Raw genomic sequence first — 16896 nt, 5'->3', positions numbered from 1 at the left:
GAATTGCCATTGAGGAGTGGGACAATCTGGACCAACAATGCCTTGATTAACTTGTGGATGGTATGCCATGACGAATACAGGCATGCAGCAGTGCAAGAGGACATGCTACTGGGTACCAGAGGTACCAGTGGTACCAGTTTGTACAGCAATCTGGACCACCACCCCAGAAGGTCTCGCTGTATGGTGGTTCAACATGCAATGTGAGGTTTTCATCAGCAATAAAAAGGGCGGAAATGATGTTTATGTTGATCTCTATTCCAATTTTCTGTACAGGTTCTGGAACTCTTGGAACTGAGTTGATGCAAAACTTTTTTTGATGTGTGTAGTAGGGTGAGAAAAATATTTATCATTTTTACTATGTATCTCTAAATTATGCCTCTCAGCACAATGTGAGCGTACTTTCATTGCATTTATTATGACTGTAAATTGTTCCAGAACAGATCTGTAATGCAACTGCATTGGAGAAGTCTATCAGTACAGTGGAATTTGTAACACTGATGAATGTACCTAGCATTGACTAGGATGATGATCGATTTTGGAACTGATATTCATGATTTTTTTTCAATAAAATAAGAAACAAATTACAAAACTGACTTTAGACCTTTATTGTGCACCATTAAGGTAGTGTTATGGTATCTTTTTTAGTAAAAAGATTTGCACTCAGAGGACACTACATGCTACACATGATATTGACAAAAGGCCTTCACGAAATGCAAGGGTGGTTGGTGGGAGCTCTGAATGCCAGAATTTTCAACCTAGAACAGAATTTCAAAAACTGTTTTGATACTTATAATATAGTCTAACATAGTGCAAAGGTATATCTTAAAAATGGTTTTTAATGAAATAGCGGCACGCTCAAATAAATGTCAATGTTTTTGCCAAAAAATAGAATGTGTGCTAAAAGTCAAAATTAAAATATATCACAAAAATCCTACATACTACAGCAGAGAAAACACCGATTAACAAGTTACAAAAATGTATGATGTAATTGCATGTATATTCCAGGTGTTATAGCTCCTTTCAGCTGGAAAAAAACGTTGATTTGAAAAAGCAAGCATTTAAAGTTTCAGAATGCATTTTTTTAATATTGAAACTAAACAGGCCACCAATTGACAATGCCAGCACCATACAGTTGACCTTTCTTTCTTTCTTTCTTTCTTTCCTGCTGTCAGAACACTCTTATTTTGACAGAATTACATTGATTAACTGGCACTCGCCAATCAAAGCATTTTTGCACAATTGGGATTACTTTTTGAACCTTTTTTATCCATAAAAATTTGTTTGTCATTTTCAGGCACCCACATTTTACTTCATATTAAAAAAAAGAAGAAAAACAAGTGAAATGATAAATCACGCAGACAAGAGACAACCATGTGCTTTCAGATTGTTTACCATAAATGATTCATGTTACAAAGAGAAATCTTGTTGACAGTAGCATTTTAGTTGATACCAATGCCCTTTGTGATACTATTAGACACTAATAGGACCATTTTCCATTTTTAATGGTTATAGTATCACTTTGATAGCATTTGAGCACTCGGGTGTGCCAGACCCCCATCAGTAAATCATGGTTTTAAAATGTTTTGACATTTATGGAATGCTTTATACGAATGAATCTTAAAAATAGGCTCTCTAAGGAACATTTTAAGTCAATAAAATTATTATAAAAAAATTTCTAGCTTGGTCTACTCCCTTACGCAAATACCACTAAATATCATAATAAAGAAAAAGTCCAGCTACATATTATAATAAATAATTACGCCTAATGCTGTAAATCTATATTGAGCCCATCTACAACTTATGCTGAGCATTAACTGGGAAAGGGGGGGGGGAGAGGGGAGGAGGATTTTTAATGCACTAAATATTACCACAAGAACCTGGTTGAATGTCATTCTAATAGAAGGGTCATAAGACATTAGTTGAACTTCTTTATTGCATTGTGCATTTGCAGTGTAGACACAAACACCTAAAAATCCACAATGTTAAGATAGTAGTGCCAAGTGATAAACATCACGAATTTTGTGCTTTGACAGTAATATTAATCACTTGTCACTATTATGTTATCATTGTGGATTTTTAAATGTGACATTGTTTGCATCTAAAGATTTTTTCTTGAACTTCGTATTTTGATCATCTGATGATGAGCTGCACCCAGAATGCATAATGCCATAAAGCAGTTCTGCCAACATCTTGTGACTGTTATTAGCAACCTGTCAGCATTGGTTATAATTTTTATAAGTATCATTTTGGTTGCAAACTTCATACATGTCCCTTTTTTATATTTAAAATGTTGCTGATTTGTTACAACAGAATATAAAGTTTATGAATATGCTATCTTAGGACTTGAAAGACAGTCCTGTATGGTGAACATTATACAGTCCAGAAAAAAAAGAAAGAGAACAAAAACACTGAGTTATAGATCAATTCAGGGGCAACGTCTAACAACATTAAGTGGAGTCCAGCTCAGTTCTAACTTTACAGTACTGTGTAATGTTAATTAGAAAAGTAAAAGCCTAGAGCATTTTTCCTTACAAATGCTAGAAATATAACAATGATATGAAAATGTGTCAACATGTTATTAACAGGTACTACAAACAAATTTTAGCAGAAATCAGTGCACTGGAATCGTCCTCCCTTTCCAATGAAAATTTCAAAGCAAATAATACACCACTGTCTTGCTTTCATCATTGGATATACTAGTGAATTCTGTATAATTAGATATTATGAAACAGTAGCATGTAATACAGTGGAAGTACGTTCACATTATAATATACAATCTTATGTACAAATGTGCATTTCCCTGAAGAATATTCCTGCTTTGTAACAGTATCTGGCAGAATAAGTACTTATAAAGCCATTAAGACTACAAAAAATACTCAGTGACTCGACACAAGACAATTCAAAGCAGAATTACGCACTCATTTATGACAAGCTGTAATAAAGTTGAATACTAATTCTGTTAAAAACTGCTAACGTGTAGCTCTCCATTAAATGTGAGACATTACAAAAAACATATGTGACAAAAAAAAAAAAAACTTTGAACGTAGCTGCTAAGGTTCGGTGACCGTGTCAGAATTATATTGGAACAGATAAGCCCTCGGTCACAAATATTAAGTCAAAATTGACCTGGTTTCGATGCTACGATAAGCGTCGTCTTCAGAATTAGACTAACTGTTATAAAAAATATTAGGTATATAGTACATTACTAAAATTAAAGTTTGTACTGACTGGAAAAGATACAGTACTTACAAGTCACATATTAAAAAAGATCTAAGCCGGAAAGGCGACACCATGAACAGTTGTGAGATAGTGAGCCGCTAAGGGCTGCTCGTACTGTGAACAAGGGTTGCAATGAGAATATTTGTGTGCATATGGTCACATTCTCAACTCCTATTCCTGCTTTTATTGTCATATCAATGATAATTCACTCTTTCTTATATTCCATACACACGTTTCTCATTCTGTCTTTTTGTCACCCAAATCACATTTACTTCTAGCATCTTCCATTCTGGTGTTCCTATCGATGTGAGTATGCTGTTGGCATTAATGTTAATGTTACATATGGTGCTGGCATTAATTTTAACGTGAGTCCCCAGTATTTATACTTTATCTCTTATCCAAATGTATGCTTTTGTATCATCTTGGTAGTATGGAATCTGATCATGCCGCCAGCCGAAGTGGCCGTGCGGTTAAAGGCGCTGCAGTCTGGAACCGCAAGACCGCTACAGTCGCAGGTTCGAATCCTGCCTCGGGCATGGATGTTTGTGATGTCCTTAGGTTAGTTAGGTTTAACTAGTTCTAAGTTCTAGGGGACTAATGACCTCAGCAGTTGAGTCCCAGTGCTCAGAGCCATTTTTTCTGATCATGCCAGCTATTTATAACTTTGTTCTTACTGTGTACTTTCAAATTATCTGAGGAAGCCCTACCCAGCTGGAACATGTAACAAACAAATTACAAATCTGCAGCCTTTGACTGTTTTTACTATAAAATTATAATATGGTTTTTGTATCAGTCTGCTACCATGGAATGGAATAGTTTTTTTTAGCAAAGTTCATGTCCGTTGCCAACCACAAACCATTGATTTTGTTAATTGGCCCTCATTTTATGCTACTGAATAGAACTCCCACCAATTGCAGAGGTGGACACTTTTTCTCAGTAATTATTGTTATGGCATTCATCCCCCTGCGGGTTCGGGGGTTAGAATAGGCCCGCGGTATTCCTGCCTGTCGTAAGAGGCGACTAAAAGGAGTCTCACATGTTTCGGCCTTACGTGATGGTCCCCTCTCGGGTTTGACCTCCATATTTCTAAATTATTCCGAAGAGCGAGCCAATTGGGGAAGGGCGCCTTACATGGTGCACTGTATCCATCGTGCAATTAGACCTTTAGCCGGATTTCTCGTCGTTGCAATGATGTCCCGCTCGTTTTCGATCTCTTGGGCGATTACCACACTGCGCTCTGCAGTGTTTCTTTTAACTGCGACAACGACGTTGGACATTTTGCACCTAAGATCCAGCACGGTAGCCAGTCCGTTGTGGTGGGGCCGCCATGTACCCTCTTGGTTGTAGCCCCCTGACAACACAGGGATCGCTCTACTGATGCCTGCGCCGTTAACTCCCCACGTATGCCAAGGAGTAGATGCCCATCTCCCTGGGGCATCGGGACTCCCGGCAATGGCCATCCTGCCAGGTGGCTATTGCTGCGGCTGGGTGGCGCCCGTGGGGAGGGCCCTTGGTCGGAGTAGGTGGCATCAGGGTGGATGACCCGCAATGAAGCGTGGTACATCATCTCTCGCTGGTGGGCCTCCACCAGCAGTCTCTAAGCGATCGAGGTCTAACCTCAACGGCAGGAAATACGAACCGCGATCATTTCCCTCCCTGGCCACTCCATGGGAGGAACGTATGGCAAAAGAAGTCGGTGGAGAATATTCACCCCGGTTCCTTGTGTGCACGCGAGTCGATGGAGAATCGTTTATGTCAACTAAGCCCCAGTTTTTTGTGGAGCATTTAGAGGACAAGTTCGGGGAGGTGGAGGGCTTGTCAAAGATGCGCTCTGGTTCTGTGCTCATCAAAACGGCATCCTCTGCCCAGTCACGGAGGTTGCTCAATTGTGACAAGTTGGGGGATGTTTCCGTTAGCATCACGCCGCATAAGAGTCTCAACATGGTCCAGGGTATTATATTCCACAGGGATCTTCTTCTGCAGTCCGACGATGAATTACCCGCCAACCTCGAACGACGAGGTGTTCACTTCGTCCGGCGCGTCCATCGGGGTCCGAGGGATAATCAGGTAGCCACCGGTGCCTTCATCTTGGCCTTCGAAGGTGATGTATTACCCGAAAAGGTCAAGGTGATGGTTTACCGTTGTGATGTGAAGCCATATATCCCTCCTCCGATGCGGTGTTTTAAATGCTGGAAGTTCGGGCACATGTCCTCTCGTTGTACTTCCAGCCTCATGTGTCGGGATTGTGGACGTCCTTCGCATCCCGATACTCCATGTGCCCCGCCTCCTATCTGTGTTAACTGCGGAGAACACCATTCCCCCTGCTCGCCGGACTGTAGGATATTGCAGAAAGAAAGAAAGATAATGGAATATAAGACCCTGGACCGGCTGACCTACCCCGAGGCTAGACGGAAATATGAGAGGCACCATCCTGTGGCAATGACGTCAACCTACGCCGCTGCTGCAACGTCGGTTCTGCCATCATCACGATTCGGCTCTAAGATCGGTCAGCATCCACCAGCCCCCTTGCTCGTGGGGGGCACTTCACACCCTGTTGCTCCTGCTCCATCCTCTCCAGGAGCAACAACCTCCCAACCATCGGGGACATCAGTCCCCCCTTCCCAGCCGGAGAAGCGTAAGACTTCTTCGGCTACTCTCGTACGGAAGGGGTCCCTTGGGGACCTACCTTCACAAGTTCCGACCAGCGGGACAGCAGACACCGGCAAGTGGCTCAAACAACCACCAGCCCCTGGTCGTCGGGCCTCCCGGTCGTCCTCTGTCCCTGAGACTGACCCTGTGAAGCCCTCTAAGCCCTCCAAGCCTGAACCACCGAAGGCACAACGGGCGAAACAGAAACAGAACCAGAAGAAAGTCCCCAAGAATACCAACATTGCGGTGGCACCTGTCCCACCGCTTACTACAAGCTCCGCCTCGGAGGACGAGGTGGAGATTCTGGCGTCTGCTGAGGACCTCGATCTCGGCGGTCCCTCAGACGCCATGAATAACACTAGCGCGGGTGCTCAATCGGAGGCAGCAGGTGACCCGTCGGCGTAATCTGCCTTCCCAGTCCCGTCACGCCTTTCCCAGCCATGGACACCACCATCCTCCAGTGGAACTGCAGCGGTTTCTTCCACCATCTAGCTGAGCTCCGCCAACTTATCAGCCTTCACCCTTTCCTCTGTATTGCTCTCCAGGAAACTTGGTTTCCAGCACTGCGAACCCCCGCCCTCCGTGGCTATCGGGGTTATTTTAAGAACCGGGCAGCTTATGAAAGGGTGTCTGGTGGCGTCTGCATATATGTCCTTAACTCTCTACACAGCGAGTTTGTACCTCTACAAACAGCTTTAGAGGCTGTCGCTGTTCGGGTGTGGACGCCACAGGCTGTTACCGTCTGCAGTATTTACCTTCCACCGGATGGTGCTGTCGCACAGCATGTCCTGGCTGCTCTGATAGCACAACTGCCGCCACCTTTCTTGTTGCTGGGCGATTTCAATGCCCACAACCCTCTATGGGGTGGGACTGTCTCCGATGACCGCGGTCGTGCCGTGGAGCATTTGTTGGCTCAGCTCGACCTTAGCCTCCTGAACACCGGTGCTCCCACACATTTCAGTGTGGCCCACGGCTCGTTCTCGGCCATCGATCTCTCTCTTTGCAGCCCCGGCCTTGTCCCATCTCTCCACTGGAGAGTGCATCCTGACCTGTGTGGTAGTGACCATTTTCCCATCTATTTGTCACTGCCCCAGTGTCATTCATCTGGGCGCCTGCCCCGCTGGGCTCTCCACAGGGCTGACTGGCCGAGTTTCACTTCCGCGGCAACCGTTGAGTCTCCCCCGCAGGGTGACATTGACGATGTGGTCCGTGACTTAACCACGTCCATCATTTCGGCGGCCGAGGCTGCCATCCCCCGCTCTTCTGGACTCCCTCGGAGGAAGGCTGTACCCTGGTGGTCGCCGGAGATTGCTGAAGCTATTCGCGACCGTCGGCGGGCCCTCCAGCGTCATCGGCGGCACCCGTCTCTCGAGACCCTCATCGCCTTTAAGAGGCTCCGTGCCTTCGCCCGTCGTCTTATTACACAGCGTAAGCAGGAGTGCTGGGAGCGGTATGTTTCATCCTTGGGCTCTCGTGTCTCCCCCTCGCTCGTGTGGTCCCGGATACGGCGGATTTATGGACACCAGACCCCTATGGGTGTCGCTGGGATCTCCTTGGACGGCGCTGTCTGCACGGACGCTGCCGCCATTGCTGAACAGCTTGCTGCGCACTTCGCTCAGAGCTCTGCGACTGCAACTTATCCCCCCGCCTTTCGCTCTCTCAAGGAGCGTGCCGAGAGGACGCCGTTATCATTCCGCACGCGTCGTTCTGAAACATACAATGCTCCCTTCAGCGAGAGGGAATTCCTCGCTGCCCTCGCCGATTGCCCTGATACAGCACCAGGACCGGACTGCATCCACGCGCAGATGCTGAAGCATCTCTCCAGGGACTGCCAGAGACACATTCTCGCGGTATTTAACCGCATTTGGAGCGAAGGCGTGTTCCCGTCGCAATGGCGAGAGGGTCTTATTGTCCCCATCTTGAAGCCCGGTGCGGACCCACTGGCGGTGGACAGCTATCGTCCCATTACCCTCACCAACGTTTTGTGCAAATTGCTCGAACGTATGGTGGGGCGGCGTTTGTGTTGGGTCCTTGAATCGCGCGGTCTCCTCGCTCCATCCCAGGGTGGCTTCCGTCGGGGCCGGTCTGCAGCGGACAATTTGGTGCGGCTGGAATCTGCTATCCGTACGGCCTTTGCCCGACGTCAGCATCTCGTTGCCGTATTCTTCGATCTGCGGAAGGCGTATGACACCACATGGAGGCATCACATCCTTGCTACGTTGCATGAGTGGGGTCTTCGTGGTCGACTCCCGGCTTTTCTTCAGACCTTTCTATTGCACCGCTCTTTCCGGGTACAAGTCGGTGCCGCCTCTAGTTCATCCTATACACAGGAGAATGGGGTCCCGCAGGGCTCGGTGTTGAGCGTCTCGTTATTTCTAGTGGCCATTAATGGTCTGGCTGCAGCCGTGGGGTCGTCGGTGTCTCCTTCTTTGTATGCCGACGACTTCTGCATGTCATTTAGCTCCACGACTACGGGGGTCGCCGAACGCAGGCTGCAAGTAGCCGTACGCAAGGCAGAATCGTGGGCTCTGACTCACGGTTTTCAGTTCTCTGCAGCCAAGACTCGAGTTATGCACTTCTGCAGGCGTCGGACGGTCCACCCTCATCCTGAACTTTACCTTGACGGCCACCTGCTTGAAGTGGTGGACACTTGCCGCTTCTTAGGACTCGTGTTTGATGCCCGGCTCACATGGGTTCCTCATATTACTCAGCTGAAGCAAAAGTGCTGGCGGCATCTCAACGCCCTCCGCTGCCTCAGCCACACATCTTGGGGTGCGGATCGCTGCACGCTGTTGCGACTGTACAAAGCCCTTGTGCAGTCCAGGCTTGATTATGGGAGCCTGGCCTATGGGTCTGCATCACCCTCAGTGTTGAAGTTGTTAGACCCCATACATCACTGTGGGGTTCGGCTTGCAACTGGCGCATTTCGTACGAGCCCCGTGGATAGTCTACTGGTGGAGGCCGGGGTTCCCCCGCTGCGGATTCGCCGCCATCGACTGCTCGCCGACTATGCTGTCCACGTTCATTGCTCGCCGGGCCATCCCCATCGTCGCCTGCTTTTCCCTGTCTCGGTCCTCCACCTGCCCGAACGGCGACCTCGGTCTGGGCTTTCCATAGCTGTCCGTGTCCAGTCCCTGCTGTCCGAACTGGGATCATTCCCTCTTCTGCCTCCCTTCCGGGTCCGTGCACCTACGCCTCCCTGGTGCTTGTCCCGTCCGTCCGTCCGTCTGGACTTGGCACAGGGACCCAAGGACTCGGTTCCGCCTGTGGCCCTCCGTCGCCGTTTTCTTGCGCTCCTCGCCTCATTTTCGGACTGTGAGCCTGTCTACACCGATGGTTCCCTGGTTGATGGTCGCACTGCCTACGCTTTTGCTCATGCTGCCCACGTTGAACAGCGCTCCTTGCCGGCTGGCTGCAGTATTTTTACTGCAGAGCTGGTGGCCATATTACGCGCTCTTGAGCATATGCGTTCCTGCTCAGGTACGTCCCTTGTCATCTGCAGTGACTCCCTGAGCAGCCTCCAGGCCATCGACCGCTGCTATCCCTCATGTCCTCTGGTGTCCTCTATTCGGGAGTCTGTTTCCACCATTACCCACTCTGGACGTTCGGTGGTCTTTGTTTGGACGCCGGGTCACGTTGGCATCCCAGGGAATGAACGTGTCGACAGGTTGGCCAAAGGGGCGATCGACGCCCCAGTTTTGGAGATCGGCCTTACGGCTCGCGACCAGCAGCTGGTCTTGCGCCGTAAGGTGCTTGGGATGTGGGCTTCTGAGTGGCGTGGCATGACAGCCCCGAATAAACTGCGGGCTGTCAAGGAGACGACCGATGTGTGGCGTTCCTCCCTGCGGGCTTCTCGCAGGGACTCGGTGGTCCTGTGTCGGCTGCGCATCGGCCATACATACCTGACGCACGGCCATCTGTTGCGTCAGGAGGATCCCCCTCTGTGTTGGTGTGGGTCCCGGCTGACGGTCGGCCACATTTTGCTGGAGTGTCCTCGACTGCGCACACTCTGGCAATCTTTTAATCTCCCGGGCACTTTGGCTTTGGTTTTATCTGACGATGCCTCCATGGCTGACAATGTTTTACATTTTATCCGTGGTAGTCCTTTTTATGGTTCGATTTAGGGAGGTCCTGCACCTTCCCATTCTGTGTCTTTTGTCCTCGCGTCTCTTTACATTTGTTGCTGTTTTGGTGTATAGTCTGCTGGTTGACTCTTTCCCTTTTTTTGTCTCGCGGTCAGTCAACCAGTTTCCAGCCATCTTCTTTTCTTCTGTATGTTAGTGTCTGGTGTTTGTCTGTCCTCTTCTTGTCTGTAGTGTTCGTTGTTGCATTTGTGTTCTTGTAGTGCCTGTGGGGAGTCTCCTTCCCTCTAGGGTTTTACCTGCTTCGTGACCCTGTCTCGCCTGTTTTTGGAATGGGGGACTGATGACCTTAGCTGTTTAGTCCCCCTTAAACATCCCAACAACCAACCAACCAACCTATGGCATTCATTACTGGTCTGCTGCCAAGCACGCTAGTGCAGAGGTTCTATTGTGGTTGCCAGTCGGACCCAATCTGGAATTTTATCAACAGGATGCACCCTTTTTGTGGTGGATGATACATTGCAGCAGATATTACTGAATATTCATATGATGACACCGCAGCCATCATGGCCACAGACCTGCTTTTCCAGTAAATCATGTCCACAGCCCATATGGAATGGCCAGCTTGCTCCTTTGAGAGTGGACTGGGTTGTACATTTTTCTTACTATGGGATCAACTCAGTATTATCCAGATGGTATTCATGCTTGCCACGAAGGAGCAAAGCTGTTGACTAGTTGTCCCTCCAGCACTGTATCCTTGCTTATTACAGCTGTTGCAAGCATCATCACGCTGGGGTATGTTTCGTATGAATGCTTTGGCACAGCGACATGGCTACTGGCTGGTGATTGATCATGACATTGAACATCTGGTGCTGCCTTGCAAGGCCTCTGCACAAAAGCAGGTTGTGTCACTGTGTCAGTTATGCCTTTGGCCAAACCCGAAGCTCCCTTGGGACAGAGAGTGTGCCAACTTCATAGGCTTTTTGTTTTTTTTTTTGTCCCCCCCCCCGAAGCATGTGGTTGTCATCAGTGGATGCATTGTCCGATTTCTCATATGTAACTAGACTATCATCGACGGTCTCAACAGCAACTATTCACATGTTGTTAGATAGTTTTGCTATCAAGTGCATTGGTATCCAGGATCTAACCACTGCCCCATTTCACCTTGCTTCAACTCAGAAGTGGAGTTATTTGTGTCACCTTTGAAGACCCAAATGAAGAACACCATGTCGTCCTCATCCCGTGTCAATGCACTGTCTAGTTTTCTAGCCACATACCATGCAATGCCAGTTAAAGTGTGCAGTATGATGGAACATTTGCATGTGCGCGAGCTATGGGGCCTCTTAGATTTGTTACACCCTTAGTCACATGCCCTGGAATGTCACACCTACCGCATTTTCCTGTCAGGGATGTTGTTTGCTCCTGGTCTTTTGGCAATAAGCTGAGGTGGCTTCTGGTGTAGTGGGGGGGGGGGGGGGGGGGGACTGAAAAGGTCTGCACTTGCTTGTGGTGGATGTCAGCCGGAAGCAGATGACCCATTATTCAAACCATTGTGTCCATGACCTGTTGGACCCAGATCGTCACCATCTCTGCATAATCCAGATGAAGGGTCAGTCTGTTTACCTGGTAGGAGGCTCCCAATTGCAGCACTGTGCTGCACACCTACACCATGCGCTCTGCCATATTACTTTCATCAGAGAAGAAGCGCACTGGCTGGCGACTACTCTCATGATTTCCAGTGCTGAGCCCATGAACTAGGGGCTGGCACCGTCCTTTCCCCACTCACCCATGGATAAGTCCTCACCCTCACCAATGCATGAAGACCAGCCATTATTACAGCCTCCACAAGCTTCTGCCATTCTGGCAGAATCAGCTGGGTTGTCTTTGCCTACTTTTATGGTAGACTCACTGCTGGAGAATCTTGCACCTTTGGTTTTTGCAGTGGAGATTGCAGCAGAAACCAGGCCAACTTATGGTCCTATGTAGCCTTTTCAGGGGGAGGTATTTAGTAGCCCTATCAACAGATATGCATACACGTGGATGCAGATGGGCTGTCAGGGTCTCAAGGCAGAGTACTGCAGAAAGCTATCACAGAAAATGCACACAGAACATCATATGGTTAGAATTGCTGACACAAAGGTTAACTTGCTGGGGATGATAGGCTAGGCCAGTAATTTCTTATGCTGAGTTTGGCTCGCACAAACCATGTTCTTTGTTCTACATGCTAGTTGTTTTGGTCATTCATGCTGCTTGTGCTGTGTGCTTTTCTCATTGCTAGCTCTCATATGGTGTTTGGACTCTCTGCTCCCCTGTAGGCTGAATGACACGTCAAGTTTTTCCTTTTCCAGGGTCCAGCTCCCCTTTTTCCGGGTTGAGCACCTGCCATCACCTGGAATACTGACTTTTGTGCCGGCAGAATTTTTGCAGAATTGTCACACCTGTACAGATACAAAATGTAGAATCATCAAAAACCATCAGAGAGGTTTTGTACAATGTATTTTGTATAGCAGAGAGGCAGTTAACGTTATCAGTCTATAATGAAAGCCATTAAAAATAGAGTACTATTCCTGTAAATGGAAAGCATAAACTTTAATAGACAACAGAAATGCAGATGTACTTGCTAGATTTTGAACGTAATGAAAGAATATAGATTACTTTCTTTTAGAGGAGAATACAAACATTATGGTATCACCAAATACTAAGAAGTATATGAGTGTACAAATTTTGACCAGCCTCATGACTGTTTGTTTATTAAAAAAGTATCTGTACATGAAGTTTCAGGTTGCAGATTTATTTTCTCTGGCCTGTGGTTGATGTAAAATATTTTTAAACAATGGAAAATCCAGGATGGAATGTAACAATACCAGAGAAGGAAAGTTGCTACTCACCATATAGTGGAGATGCTGAGTCGCGATAGGCACAATAAAAAGATTCACACAATTAAAGCTTTCGGCCATTAAGGCCTTTGTCAGCAGTACACACACACACAAACGTAACTTGCACTCACATCTGCAGTCTCAGAGAGAGAGCTGTGTGTGTGTGTCTACTGCTGACAAAGGCCTTAATGACCGAAAGCTTTAATTGTGTGAATCTTTTTATTGTGCCTATCGCGACTCAGCATCTCCACTATATGGTGAGTAGCAACTTCCCTTCTCTGGTACTGTAAAATATTTTTAATTTGGCTAAAATCAAAAGAAACAAACCAAAGTTCTCGTGATATTGGTTTGTCTTATGCCACCTCATTAACAAATATGGCTAAAATTGTTTAATAATCCCATAAGCAATGTATTATTATTGTTATTGTTATTATTATTATTACACTAGAACTAGCAGAGAGCATAATGAAGTAGTGTCTCATACTTTGTAACTAACTTTCTCTTGTGTTGCTAGATAAAACTTTTCCTCAAACACATATTTCTAACCTGAGTTGTGAAAAAAAAGAAACACTCTATCCTTTAATTAATATGTTATTGATTCCGACAGTGCAGCATATATTCCTGCCATGTCAGTTGAACAGTTCTGTTTTATTTAAATTCACTTCAAGGATAAAGTAGAGAACTGATTTGTATTTTATGCTTTGTTTTGTCTATTTTCCAGCATGATCCAGATATCATAAATGAGAAACTGCTGAGAGGATACCAGGAAATAAGTAATCACGATGAAAGTGACAGAGGCAGTGCTGTGACAAGTTAGATCCTAATATTCCAGTTAACAAACCAGTGGGTGGTGCCTCTGTAAAAGCTTCTCTACAGTATACGTATGGACTAAACAAAAGTACAGTTTTTTAGTTTGGTGCGTGAAGAAATAATCATTCAAGCTAATGAGAGGAATGTAAATTATTTGAATTATTAATTTAAGTAGGTGAAGCAAAAGTGAGTCTTATCATCATTGCTCAGCCATTTTCTAGATGAAAATGCATTCCTGATGGGCAGGAAGCACATACTTGGTCTACTTGGTCATAAGTAGCATAATCAGAAGAAAGATGTATTTCGATACTAAAACTATAAACAATTATTTAATATCATCTGCCAAGAGGGTTAAATCATTTATAGATCCACATGCATCATTCCAGGAGATCTGTATATTTATACCTGACTGTGACTGATGTATTTCCTTTTCCCAAATGCTGTCTGCGTACTTCCTCAAACCACATTTAGTGACAATAGTTTTAAAAATGGCATATAATTATACAGTATCATTGCAAGGCAGAAAAGTGGTTGGTAAGGAATCACAACTGCTGCTTAATTAATTTTCTTGCTGACTGTCTAGTTTATGATGGCTGTTATATGTTAGTCAGTGAGTTCATCTGGTTTACAGTCTGTAGCTAGTCATATTGGATCTGAGAGTGGTTACTATTCTCTCCCAATTTCAGACTGATACGATACTATTACTTTCATATAAATGGATGTTACCAAAGATGTAATATTGTTTGACTGTAATTGTAAATAATGTTGGCATATTAATAAATGTTTGTTTTCTATTTTATTCCATGTTGTCCTCTGTATTAATGACATATTTGCTGAAATTTTATTGTGAATCAGTTTACTTTCATTTAATTTATATGGAAAATGTGCTGATAATTTGTGTTTTATAGTCAGTAATCTCATTCAGATGACACACTTGTTGAATCAGTATGTTTGTTTATGGACATAACAACTATTATGTAGCAACAACTTTCTGGTTCATGAGTGGAGTTAATGTGTGGCTGTGTTGTACAACAACCAACATAAACATGATGTTTGTTAATGATGATGATTATCATCATGTATACAAACAAATGCACACCGGCAAAGTGGTATCTATAAATGTAAATAGCTTCATTGCAACAAAGAGCTTGTGGAACTATAGTGACAGAAATTTCATTTCCATTAGTGTTATGAGAATGGATACAACAGTAATCCAGTACAGTGAAGAATATACACTACATTTATACAATTTGTTCCAGCTGCATCTAATGTTAGAAATAACATCCAATCTTCATTAAGCTTTTGGTTTCATTCATGATTTTTAACTAACCATTATAGTTACTTTCAGTTAGTTGCACATCCCACAGATAATTTTTTATGGTGTCATGATAACAAGGAAAAGTTTAACTGCAAATATTTAGCAAACACTGTAGTAAACATAGCTGCTGCATACTGACAATTTGTAGGTTGCAAGGACACATCATATTTGAAATTTGCTTCACATCAATCTTTAGCAGACTCTGTGAAGTTTATAATTGTACTCTGTAAATAAAAATTGAATTGTAGGGCATGCTTTAGAGCCATTAATTTTTGATATTTTATCAATTAAAGTACTTATTTATGTTATGCTGGACACTTGCGTACAATTCCACAGCTTGACGTGGTCTAAAATATGCAGTGAGACTACGTTGCTCAAAGAGGATGCTGTGTTCAACAAGACATAGCAATGCAAATTACATTTAGCACTGTAATGTAACATCATAGCAATTTAGATTATTTGGATTTGAAAAATATTCTGTATGGACATATGGAGAGTAGTCGAGTAGTAGGAATAACTATGTCAAGCAAATACTTATTAAGAAATGACAGTCTCGTGTTATCCAACTTTGTAATATTAACATTTATCAAGGTGCTAACTCACACTTTAAAGATTTTTCCTCAGTTAAGCAACTACTGAGAAAAGTAAAATTGATAAAGAAGAGAATCCATTCATTCATTCATCATGTGCCGTGGATCCCATCAAGAAAGAGAGACCTCTGGGATGTGGAATGAGCCAAGGTATACATTGACAAGAAACAGATCAGAGAGACAATCTGTATTCTCTATCAACACTAAACTGCCAGATCCCTGCATAATGGTATTCACAATTCTGCCACCTAAATTTAACTGAATAAATTAGAAAGGAAGCTGCTACTCTGAAAAAGCTGATGCTTTCTCATTTATACGATAGAGCTGCTGTTTATCTGTATTTAGTTAGTTAGTATTACTTACAGCTGTATTTTTAAAAGAAACTATGTGCCTACATCTGTCAATATTGACTCCTACCTGCAACACATTACTACTTTATATGTATCCTTCAATGTTTAGTGTTACTTGCCATGTAGTTAACAGAACTTCTCATTTTCTAAAATTAGAAATTCAAATAATTTGTAGGAAGAGAGCTAGAATTGGTAGCAATTCTCAGTTCTTCCTTGCTGCTGGGTGAGATCTTGTTGAATATTTTCACACCAGAGTACATGACTCCATTTTGAGCCCTAGACGTGGAGACAAAGTCTACATGAAAATTATTTTTGTGTCTTGTATTGTGTCTGTGTTAATCAAAGTTCAGTTTAACCTGATTTTTATTATCAGCAAACAGAAGCATTAAGGAGTAAATGCATTGGGAAGTGCATTTAAGAATTCCAAGATCCTTAAAATTGCTTCCGCAAGATGTATTGTTATATGCTTTACACAGTATTCTAACTGCTCAGTGCTGCTGAATCAACACTTATTTACCTTACATGCACTGATGGAGAAGATAATTCCTTAAGACAACAGGGAGTGAAAATGTACTATGTAGGTCAACACTTCTGTTTTTATGTTGACACAGTGAGGAATGACTCTATTTTAATTTGTTATTCAACTAGGTCCCAATGAATTTTACACAATGTATTTCAGTATATAATCAGTAATGTCCTATTCTGGTGCTAACAGGTCATTATTAACACAGTGCTGGTATCCAGTGCTGGGACAAGACAAATAACACAGATTGTCCATAACACAAGAAAATACAAATGAAACTGCTTGAAATTTGATGCGCAACCCAACAACATGAAATTCTAAACTCAAATTGGAATGTATACCACAGAGACAGGCTGGACAGTGAAGGGGGAGGCATGTTTATAGCGATAAAAAGTGCAATAGTATCGAAGGAAATTGACGGAGATCTGAAATTTGAAACAATTTGGGTGAAGGTCACGGGTAAAGCAGGCTCAAACACG

At 44.2% G+C, this 16896-nt stretch overlaps 1 protein-coding gene across 1 annotated transcript in view; it reads left to right on the top strand.

The window, feature by feature from the left end:
• Positions 1 to 14421, top strand: part of LOC126259376 (KICSTOR complex protein kaptin-like) — a 132065-nt gene extending 117644 nt beyond the window's left edge. The window contains exon 8 of the mRNA XM_049956125.1: positions 13548 to 14421. Coding sequence (XP_049812082.1) covers positions 13548 to 13643 — 96 coding nt within the window. The 3' untranslated portion in view covers positions 13644 to 14421. The remainder of the gene's footprint in view (positions 1 to 13547) is intronic.
• Positions 14422 to 16896: the final 2475 nt, after the last annotated feature.

Source organism: Schistocerca nitens, chromosome 5 (genome assembly GCF_023898315.1).
Source record: "Schistocerca nitens isolate TAMUIC-IGC-003100 chromosome 5, iqSchNite1.1, whole genome shotgun sequence".
In the NCBI taxonomy this organism is placed as follows: domain Eukaryota; kingdom Metazoa; phylum Arthropoda; class Insecta; order Orthoptera; family Acrididae; genus Schistocerca; species Schistocerca nitens.
This window is presented reverse-complemented; position numbering and strand designations above follow the sequence as displayed.